Source organism: Porites lutea, chromosome 4 (assembly GCF_958299795.1).
Source record: "Porites lutea chromosome 4, jaPorLute2.1, whole genome shotgun sequence".
Taxonomy (NCBI): domain Eukaryota; kingdom Metazoa; phylum Cnidaria; class Anthozoa; order Scleractinia; family Poritidae; genus Porites; species Porites lutea.
In genome coordinates, this window is record NC_133204.1 from 37,458,390 (window position 1) to 37,470,433 (window position 12,044).

Below are 12,044 nucleotides of genomic sequence, written 5' to 3' on the forward strand. Positions count from 1 at the left end.
GCGGTTTTCAAGGTAGAAACAATTACGTACATTCTCAGCCGAGGCAGTCAGAAGCTACTGGTGGCTGGTGGTGTTTTTTATACGTTTAATACGTGTTATTGGTAATGTTATTCAAATGATGATCTGTTGTTATAACGGCAATTCCTCTTCTAGAAACATGCACGAATATTTACTTTAGTCAAAGAAACGTTTACTTGTTAGGTGCTCGCAAAAATGCCGTAATAAAGGGAAGATTTAATTCATATTCTTCGCTAAAAGAGAGAAAAAATAATATATTAGACCCAAATTAATATTGCGAAGCGTCTGCCACGGTTGCCATATTTGTTGACATCATAATATTCTACAGTCAAAACTGTTCTGAAACAGTCTAGTACTCCACAAATTACGAATGGGAAAAACACAATATACCGGGAAATAAAGGGCTCACTCGCCTACGTTGTCTTTTTCAGACGTTTCAGATGACAATTTACGGCATGCTTCAAAATAAAAAGGTTAACCGAGTGGAAAGCATTAAATAAGTAATTTGTATAAGTGCTTATAGTAATATAATTAACCCTTTGCTTATTTTACTGATCACAAGAAAATCCAACATCGCGAAAAGAGGCCAATGAAGGCGTTTTGACTGTAAGTGGACTAACAAGTCAGAGTTAAAAAGAACGTGTGCCGAATTGTGCAATTAAACGAAGTTTAGCGTGTTAAGTGTTTTCCTTTAGGTACCCCAAACTCCACTCATTAGCATCGAGGCGAAGATTGTGCGATTACATCTACAAAGACAATATCACCCAAGCGTTGATTCACGGCCCTTTCAAAAGCCCTGAAAGGCTATTTGATTAAGGCCTTTGTTCATTGGCTGTAGGGGCAACAATTGAGAGTAGTAGCTTCTAAACAAAAGGCTTGCCTTGTATATTAGCAGTGAAATCGGAAATGTTTGTGTCCACGCAATGGGAGGAGAACTTTGATTTTATGTGGTTATTAGAAGATTAATTTGATCTCGCTCGTCGCCGATGTTTTGAAACGTTTAAAGCTGCACTATACAAGAGGTAACCCATACTCCATTATCGCAAGTACTTAGAAGTCACCTTTAAATGTTAATCGCGACAACTTCATTTCTATTTCCTACACGCTGAGAAAACTTGTTTATGCTCTCTGAATATTGTTTTAGTGAACTAACATTCTGATTTGATCTTGAAAGACTTGTGTGTTTTGAAATGGCGATGACGTTGATGTGGTGATGTTATGTTTTTACAACCAGAAGCAATCTATTTCTTTAAATATAAGGCCTCATGTATTCGCTTGAAATTGGAAGACTCGCGCCATCCGGCGTTCGCCAGATTTATCATCGTCATGGTGTATAGCCGACTATTCTTCCCTCTTGAAACACTAATATATTTTTCATAACACATTTGGATTACATCAAAAGTAAGCCTTTTTAACCATTTCTTGTGCGCGGCCTAAATTTATCTCGAAGAACATATTTATTGACTATGCGGACACAAGTTTGACGTTTCATTCGGTGGAACAAAGACCCGTTTCCTGTTCGCATATTTATAAGCGACTTGATGGTTCCTTGGTTCAAGCAACCCGATTATTTATTCTGAACTTTTTCAAGCATGTATCCGACTCGTAGCCAACGAAACCTTCCTTGTAGCTCCTTTGTTAAGAATTTTCCGCTTGTTCACAGTCTTCCAACGCCGACCAGGAATTGTACTGGCTAAACGCTACAGTACAACTTTTTCGCTAAAAAAACAACACCTAGTTGGGTAAAAAGAATACTGCGCTCTAAAATGTTTAGAGCTCGTTGCACGCAAGCAAAATGTATCAAATAAGTAAAATTGAAGTAACAAGTGAACATGTCATCGGTTACCTTTCAGGAAACTAGTAGAGACAAGTGTAAAATAGCTGAATATTTCCTGAGGCTGAACAATAAGGATCGATAACGTTTCGAAATTTTTTTCTCAAACCTACCATAATCCAAAATATAAATAAAATTAACTCATTGCCTGATTTTTAAGCCATTAAGGCCCTTTATCGACACAGAAATTCTGATTTACAGTTTACATGGTTAACAGAACTTTTTTTCCATTTTTGAAAAGGTGTCAGTTTTGTTTGTATTGCATGCTGATAATATCAATGACAACCAAAGAGCTGTTCAAAGTCAAATGCCGACCTAAATAAAAAAATCGTCTTTATTACGATGGTAACACATAACCTGGCGTTTTGACTGATTAGTGTGATCATCACGTGATGATCCGGCGAGCAAAATGATAGATATGATAAATAAAGCCGTGACATCTTTCTCATGATAAGTTATACCCCCGTTTAGGCCTGTTGACTCCGCGATACTGAGGCAGCCAAGACAATGACTCGAGAGTCGGCCGGTCCGTAGGTCCACTGAAAATTTTGAACAAACCAAACATTGTGTGGCTTCAGTGATGGCTATACCGATGAGGAAATTGAAAAAAAAAATGATATTGCCTTGGTGAATTTTTTCTTCTTGTAACGGACCTGCCATCCAGTTATTGCTCTGACTTTTGTTTATATACAAACTTCACTAAGAAGTTGAGGAGTTCAGTTAAACATGTAACGAATAAGGGGGACTTTGATTCACCACTTACACCGGACCAGCGGCATGGGAAAGTAACATTTCGACTGAGCTAATTTTAGGCCAAGAGAAATCTCAAAAGGCTTCCCAGAGAAATCCTCTTGTTATATATAGCCAGGTCAGAGATTTTTTAAGCTTTCCACATTTGTTAAATGAAAAAGTCAAAGACTTATATTCCGTCCACCTTTCGATACAAAGGTTTCTATCTCCATGAGAGGGGATCAACCTCAAGACTTTGTATTTATTCACAAAATCAAATGATTTCGTCACGCGTTGCATCAAACGAGTCTGCAGCTAATGAATAGAAGGTTTCCACGAGGCGTTAAAGCGGAGCCTTTAACAATGAACTGCTTCTGAAGTTACGTATACAGGCAATTTCAACATGTTCTAGCCTGTTCCTGAGGCGTATGTTCAAGTTTTCCATGACGAAAGTAATCCCTGGCCAATCACAATACACGCAGCCAAAATTCAAATAAATAGGCAATGAGATTCCCACTTACACGTGTGAGAGACCAAGTCTGTATTCGTGTCTGATTTTGCTATTCCTTCGATAGGTCGAAAATGTGGCGCGAGATTTTCCAGCCAATCACAAGCAATGTACTTAAGAGTGTACTCTCTAGTGATAATGAAGCCTCTTAGGTTTTTCTTTCGATTGGAAATTAATAGGTAGAGGTGAATCACTTGAACTTTGCCTTCGCAGTAGAGCATTCTGCACACGAAAGAGTGCAGTTGTTCGAACAAATATTCAAACCATCGATTAAGCGCCTGAAAAAAAAACACTCACTAGCCAAGGGCAATTGTTACGTTAGGTGTGATCACAGTGAGTCAGCTGATTAGAGGGGAGCTGGCTTCTAAGAGTGTAAGTTACTTTCCAACATACTGACGAGTTCAGTTAATACCCTTCAATACTTCGTTTTAACCCCCAACTGGCAGTCTCACTACTTTTGTCTATCGCCTGCCTCTTCTTTCTTCACCTTGTCATGGCTTGTATTGCTGTAATAATAATAATTATAATAATGAGTGGATAGTAGGGTAAAAATTATAGATATAGCTGTGCCGTGGGACGCCAATATTGAGAGCAAGTACAGGGAGAAGATTGACCATTATAAAGACCTGGCCATAGAACTCTCCAGGGTATGGCAGAAGTGGGTAACAATTATTCCAATCATTGTTGGATCGCTGGAGTGTGTAAAGAGCAACCTCGATAAGGCTCTGAAAGACCTGTCTATTGAATGAACAGCCTAGTGCCGCAGCTACACCCTGCAAAAGAGAGCTGTTCTGGCCTTCGAATATATCTTGCGACGAGTTTTAATCTGCTAAGCTTAGAGGACTGGCAGTACTCAGTACTAATGATAATAATTAATACTACTAATAATAATAATAACAAAAATCTTTATTAACATATGACCAATTTAAATTCTACTATCATAGACTAAAATTTTGATAAAATAATAATAATAATAATAATAATAATAATAATAATAATAGTGATCATGATGAAATAATAATAATGAAGATGATCATGATCATAGTGAAACCGTATAAAAATGAAATCTTAAGTCAAGGTCAAATGTCGAACTTCACATTGGACGAACCGAAAATGCCAATGAGCTGCAAAATCTATTTTTCTCGTGAGTTAACATTTAGGTGTTCCTCCCATGTCAGATCATGTGAAGTTCGACGTTTCACCCTGGCCTTGAGCGTCATAAGAACACTGACGATTGAATTTCTTTCATATGCCGTGGCAAATTAACAAAAGCATGGGCTCCAGAATAAGAACAGCTAATCTTTGCAGATTTTGCATGCCGAGAGCGTACTTAATAATTAATAATTAAAGATCTGTCTCCTTGCGCTTGGTAAAATAATCCTTAGCAGATAAAACAACTTCCCGGCATAAATCGTCTAATCGTAACCGGTTGGACCCTAAACGCTGACGTCTGACGTCGCTCCACCCAATTAATTTAATACTGAGTGACGTTGTGTTTTACGAAACTGATCCCTAGCTGGATTTTTTTTCCCTGGAGTATATATTTTTGTTTTTCATCGGTTACTCCGGTTTTTCCCTCTCTTCATCAAAAACCAACATTTCCAAATTCCAATTCGACATGGAATCAGGTAGAGGAAGAAGCACTTCGTGGATGTGCTACCCCCTAAATCGTTATTCTTTTGATTTTGTTTTATTTTATTTACCAGAGTTTCTGTCCTTTTAATGGCTCCTTCAACAACTTCGACGTCGATATCAACATTCTTAATGTCACATAAGTAAAGAGAAATAATAATAATAATAATGATAATAATAATGATCCTATTTACAATATAATAATAATGATAATAATAATAATAATGATAAATAATGATAATAAGTTATTATTAAAAAAAATCTTTATTCAGTACTCATAAAAAAGACCTATGTACAGTGCTTCACTTAAAAAGAATTAAATTTGTACCTTAAAATCTGTTAGAACGAAAGGAAAAATCATAATGTCTCAATATCTCTTGAACAATAATCCACGAAAATGTTTCTCTACTAATTATTATTACTATCACTATTAGCAATCACTACTAATATTTAACATCTTTTCACTAATTCCTCTTTAAAATCTGCCACGGTTTCAACATGAACCAACAACGATAAGAATATTAAATAGTAGTAATAACTGAAAATGCAATATTCAATATCTTTTCTCTAAATCAAAATCTAGCGTCCTAAAAGTCCTCTTTCGATGTCAAAGTCCATCTCTTTTAGGTTGAGATTTTTTCTCCTCATTGAACGCGATCCCCTTAAGCATAAGAGGGATGTTCTCAGAATGGCAATGAGATATGATTCTGTTAATAATAATAATAAGGGATAATAACAATAATAATAATAATAATAATATATTTTTTTCAATTCAAAAGTTTCTTTCAACTGTTTAAAAAAAATAAAATAAAATAAAGACAATTAATAAAGCATCTATAGCTGTTGAGTCTAGGGAAGTCCTGCTTGACCCTTCTCTATTTCTAGATCCCTGTCCTTAACATCTGGTAATAATAATGACCAGTAAAATATTCCATCTGTATTTAAAGAAAGCAGCACTCGGGGGAAGTATTCTGCCATTACAAAAAGCTTTTTTACTGGGAAAAGCAAGAATTATAAGAAAGGTGATGGATACCTAAGATGATGGGAGGTTACCTGTTACCAGGGAATGATCCGGTTGGACGATTAAGAAAACCGTGGGAACTGACAATAATAATAATAATAATAATAATAATAATAATAATAATAACATTAATAGCCTCATAGGTGATCATCGACGTTTTACAGAGTGATCGCAATTGAAATTCTTTACATGCTATCTCATGTTAATTAATTTCTCCTGCTCGTTCCAATTTTATTAGGTAGCATTCCAGGCTCATGTGAACAAAGAAAAGACTCAAATTTGGCTGCGCCCGATTTAATTATACTGCTGTTTACTACGACTATGTCGGCAATCCCCGTGTCTAATCCGTTTTCGTCAAATAGCTCATAGTATGTCTATGCGTCGCAAACAAAAGATGAAGTCTTCCCATCTTACGCATAACAAACATTATAACGTCTAAACGTAAAGTCGCTATTGGCTGCTTGTAGCAACTGTCCACTTCTTATGTAAATAGGGTCGTGTGGATTGTATAATGAAAATTCAAAGTTGTCTCTGACCATCATCTCGTTCAAGAGGCCGCGCTTAAAGCAGATGCTATAGTTAAATTTGTCACCAACACAATCTAAGCTATCCTAACCTTATAGCACGAATCTTCCAGGTGAGGGCAAGCGGAACAGGGTAAGATGAACCCGTTGTTATAGACTTCTACACCCTCAAGTCGAAACGGTGTATATGACATTTGTTTTATGGTGTTAAGTTCTGACCAGACCTACCGAGAAACCTTCCGCTTAAATTCAGGTTGTTCAAACATACAACAAGTTTGTTATATTTTAATTTTTATTAAGGATATTTTTTTTTTCTCGCTCACATTTTATATTTGTGTCAAGGAAACCTAGAAGTAGCGCTTGTAGAAGTAGAAAGTAACTCGAACTAAGAAACAACCGTCTTTGGTGCTAATCTGTTACCAAGTTACGTTTGTTGGGCAAAGGAATATCACCCATTATTCCCTATTGTTTTTGTATAATATGTAGATCTTATTATTGAAATAAGAATAGGTAGCTTGTCTTCGAACACTTCGTTCATTTTTTTTAAAATTTTCCTCCCTAAAATTTTCTGTATCCTAAATTTTACATTAGTATTTGCTCCTCGACCTTTGTTCTTTACGCTAAAAATTACTGATTCCATCTTTTTTTTCAAGACCTAAATCGATCGCCCAATTAACTTTACTCAAAACTCCCGTGGAAATGACAAAATCATATCATTTTGAAGTATATGACAAATAAGCGATTTGAATTTGGTGATAAAAACGGAAACCTGCGGAAGCTTTTACAAACTGATGAGTGGAGAAGACAGTCTTTCTACCAGGAAATTTGGTCGTGACCACTGAAGCCCGAAAACTTTACTATTGCAAATAAGTACGATGCTCTCGTTTTCTAGCGCTAGATACTACAATAGGTAACAGAAGTATATAATGCTTCTCCAATGTAACATAATAAAGACACTCGCCTTAGAGCTTTACAATTTAAACTTTTCGATTTAATAATCGAGACATTTACGTAGGAAACCAGTTCAGAGAAAGCAAGTTTTTTATTGGCCAGTAACACAGGACTAAACCCACCCGCCTCATAACTATATTTACGATAAGGATGTACGGCATAAAAAGAGAAAAGTAAAAATTACATATTCATCTTATTCAGTGACTTTAAATAAGTGTGCCATTCATTAGCGTAATAATATATTTTTCTTTTTGGTGGGCACTGAAAACGCAGAAGTGAGCTTTACCTTTGTGTCTTCTCTCAGTTAACTTGCTTGAAACAAAATAGAAGTTCACTGGTTATTAAAACTAAAGAATTATGGTTTAATAGAACATTTTCTGGAATAAAATCTTGCGAGGTTTTGCAGATGTTTCGGATGGAAAATTTGTTTATATTACTTAAACAATTAGATGAAGGATTTTAAAATTCGGAAGCTTCGAAGAATTTTTCTTTTCATCATTTTTTTTTTTCTTTCAGTCTCGCTGACCATCTAAATATACGCTTTTCAAACAAGATGTTTTAGTTTGGGGTGACAATAGCCCTATTTGCGACCAAACATTGAAATGAATCCGTCTAATAGTATATGATAGCAACAAATAATCGCCGATACAAGGTGAATCGACGAACGGATCTGACTGTATATTCCTCCTTCTTTGTTTTGAATTACTGTCCACGGCAGCTGACTTTTGCTTTGTTTGCCTCCAAAGTTACTGCGAAAAGAACAATGGCACTCAGTCGGCAGTGTTTTTTTTCGCAACGAACGCGCGGGCTAAGTAAGAGATATGTGATGGCGGAAATTCATTGTAAGCGAATCCGCTCAACCGCTTCAGACCAAAGCTGTACAGGTTTCCTTCACCCATTTTTGTTGATTGTTTTTAATAATCTGAGTTAAGGCTAACAAGTATTTCTTTGGTTCTCAAAAACAGCTACAATTGTACAGTTCGCTCTATAAATTCATGTCAAGGATTTGCTTTTTAACGAGCTACGGACCGGAGTAGCGCCAAGGCAAAGTATGCATAAACAGCGCAACAAAAGTTCTCGGTGTCAAAATTTTTCGATTTTTTGCAGTCGTGGCAGCACACGAGTTTTAAACTCGATTATTTTGTCATTGCTATGGTCCTTCGATATAGTTTCTCGTCTGCTCATTTAACAGAACAATTTAAGTGTAATAACAATAATAATAAATCGGGAGCGATTTTTCCCTTTACTAGCAGCAGTGGAATCCATAGTCTAGGCTAAGAGATATCTTTCGAATCACGGCGCGTTAAATTAATATTCCACGTCAGAAGCCGACCAAACAAAGTCATGACAATACAAAGTTTAAACCAATAATATTTTTCAACTTACGACTTTGACATAACCAGGGCTGGAAAACTTGGACGATTTTTTTCTTTTCACCACGAACAGAGACCTGAATTTTACTTAATTTAGTTTTATTGAGAACAATACGAAAAGGGGAATTTTCAGCTGTTTTATGTCGAAGACTAAATTCATGACATGTATGCATGAAAATTTCATGCTGTACCTGACAACCTAATCTATTTTTGAATTAATTAACATTAAAGATAAATTTTCAAATTTACTCTCTGTGTTGTAGGTCGCTGGTGAATTTCTTGTGAATGGAGCTTGAGTACATAGACTTGGAAACCACAGGAATCGCCAGCTCGGCCGGTAAGAAGTCCCCCAGTAACAAAATAATACATTCACGGAGGAATTGCTTCTGAAAAAATCACTTTTATTCTCCCGTCAGAAAACCAAGGAAAAGCTAGGTAATTTAAATATTCGACTTATGTGCCAAGTCCGGGTATAGAAATAATCTTTATTGATGCTGGGTGTTCGGAGGCAATAATCGTACTTTGCAAACGGCGCATGTTAAAAGAGGATCAGGACTTCGATTCGCTTTGGACTAGAGAAAAATCAGACTCGTAAACATACTTAAATATTAAAGTTCATGAAAGGTTTGTAACTGCGATCAATTACTCCTTGTTCGCTATAAGCCAGGTTTGTCTTCAAATGAAATTCATCTTAATTAAGGCCTGGTGATGTTGTTTTCTGTTGTGTGCGCGCTGTGTTGCTTGCAATGCGTTCAGTAAGCACTGAACTAGAACAATCTATGATCGGCCTTGACATTTATACTTTGGCATCGGTTGTTGAACGGTTGTGTAGTTAGAATGAAAAGCGTCAGAAAAAACCGTCATGCACGATTCATGGCTCTATGTAAAATCTCAAAACAAAACCGAGTTTTTAGTTTGCACTTCTTGTAAGGGGAAAATTAGATTTGACCGCTTGAAACTGAGTCAATTCATCTTAAGACTGTAGGCCGGGAGCAGTCGATGCCGAATTGATCGACAACTTCGACCGAAATCTATGAAGAAGATAGCGAAAAAGCAAGTGTAAATTTATTAAGGCAGTCCAACGTTCTGTGACGAATATACCACTGCCCATATATTTAAAAAATATTGAATAACTTGGTAGTTAACATCTCAGCTGAAAAGAATACTAACAGATTTTCCAGCGACTGTCAACAGCCACGCAAAACACCTCTTTTTTAAACCAGTGTTCTGTTTTAACATTCAGATTTGGGAGACTCGGTTTTCAAATGAGTTAATTAACATTAACGAGAAAAATGAATTTGAGTAGAAGACTGCTTTTTTCTTCTAATTGGTTGATTTTTTGTGATCTGTTGCAATTTTAAGGCTAAAAATTTGTCATAATTTGTAAGGTTTTAATGATGCTTCGGCTATTAAAATCGCGCCGCGAAAAAAACTTTTTCAACATTATGGCTCGTTTTTAAATCCAGTCTTCTTTCCCTCCTGCTCTAAAACATATCTCCCACTCGCAGAGTATACAAGGCTGGCGTTTCTTCCCAAAACAACGAAAACTATTTCTGAAGTGGTAAAGTAACAACAAAAATTGTAGCCTAGATAAGCGTAACTTGAAAACTCTTCTTGAATGCGTTTCTCGTGGCGTGCGTACAGTTCCGATTTTATTTCACAGCTGGCTACTATATGACTCTGTAATTTACCGACCCTTTAAAGACCGGTTGATAAATCTCGTGTGGACTTTGTGCACCATGCTAAGGAAAAACAAAGTCCTGTTACTGAATGGCCCAAAAGCCGTGAGAATAAAGCCCTTCCTTAATTAACGCTAGGTTTGTGTCCACTGCATCATCGAAAATTGTATCGTCCCAACTAACTGCCCCTGGGTCTCCGAGGATGAATCTTCCTCAGTAAAAACTGCGAACATGAATTCTGATTTCACAGGTAAGGTACTCAGATGAAACATGACGGTTATGATTGTGGTGTGATGTTAATATCTTTACTTTCAATGAGAGAATATCTTTTTCAAATCACCATTTATTGTATCATTCAGTAAATCAACGTCTAGAATGATAAATACCGAGAGCAACGGGACATTTTACAAATGTTTAAATACAATTCACAATTTTTGGCAAGCAGCGAGGATTGTGGAAAACAATTCGCGTGATCAACATTGGCAGTTTTAATGAAGTGTTATAAAGATGGAAATGACTGTGAGAACACGCGTTTTTCCTTCTGACAGAACATTTCACAAAGTCACGTTTTCCAGGCCTGGCCCAGAAGTATTCTTTTCATTTGTGAATTATGAAAATCGGTGCACCTAACGTAACGACCTTGTTTTTGACTTATTCGAGAGGCGTAAGTAATTTTAATACTCTTAAAGTAATCGTTGAGGTAGAAGATATCTAACTTGTGTCCCAGGTAAATTTTTCATGCTTTGAAGACACTCCTATTTTTCCCGCGTCGTCAGGTGGCGGGTCATTCCGTAGCTTTTTAGTACTGCTTTCGCCTTTTTGATCTTAGCTTTTTATGCACAATTTAATCACATCTTGTGTCTTTTGGCATTTACGTTTGTTTTATTTGGTGGTTTGCTGCGTTAGTGATGTAAAGGGGTGAGATCAGGGCTCCCAGATAAGTTGTGTTAAAAATCATTCGATCGGGAATATGAGTAAGTATTTCGTCGATCTCGATTGGCGGCTAACACATCTACAGGGACCGTGCAGGGGATGGGGCTGGCCCCCCCCCCCCCCCACTTTTTTGGCTGGTAAATAATTATTTTTTTCATTTTGGTTACCCAGATCTGTCACTTACCACACAAACAAGGTTTAATAATCTGACAATATTGAACACCCACAAATAGAGAACAGAGAAACTTTGTCCTTTAGCTGTTGCAAATGAGTTTGTAGCAATCGGAAAGGCAACTTTGGCACCTTCAGAGAATCCGACTTAAAAATGTTCGGGTGACACTAAACCGTTTCGTGTGTTGGGTTCAGCTTCAAAGTCTATTCATTTAAATTTTGGTCTAACGTGGGGGCCAGGTTGTAACTTGTTGTTTTAAGCCGATGTAATAATTACAAATTTATATTACTATTGGCAGTTTTAGATGCATTTATAGCCATTTCTGAAGACTTAAATTTGACATTTTCCCGGGGGAGCAAGCCCTCGGTCCCCCTAGTTTGCTCACGCTGACCCGTTCGCGTTAGCCCCCCTCCCCACTTGAAACCGGCTCCGCGGGCCCCGACTTTAATATGTAACAATTTACATTAATTCTTATCATGAATGAATTCGTTGACGAAGAAAATGTTGAAGTGAACGACAGTTCTGAAATATTAAGTTCAACATTCATTTTCCTTTCTTAGTGTTGAAAGAATCCGCGCTATTTTCCAAACAAACATTTTTTCTCTTCGTCCATATTTTAACGACACAAGCGTGCGTTAGGATCAGAAACTCATGGTGTCTGTTAGTATTC

At 36.8% G+C, this 12,044-nt stretch overlaps 1 protein-coding gene across 2 annotated transcripts in view; it reads left to right on the forward strand.

Moving 5' to 3' along the window:
* Positions 1-8,857: 8,857 nt before the first annotated feature.
* Positions 8,858-12,044, forward strand: part of LOC140933478 (zinc finger MIZ domain-containing protein 1-like) — a 35,315-nt gene continuing 32,128 nt past the window's right edge. The window contains exon 1 of one of the 2 annotated variants that reach the window (XM_073383040.1): positions 8,858-8,927. Coding sequence is in view for 1 of the 2 variants with exons in the window: in XM_073383044.1 (XP_073239145.1) it covers positions 8,876-8,927 (52 nt within the window). In the remaining variant the exon portion in view is untranslated. The remainder of the gene's footprint in view (positions 8,928-12,044) is intronic. The other variant, XM_073383044.1, reaches the window with a different exon arrangement.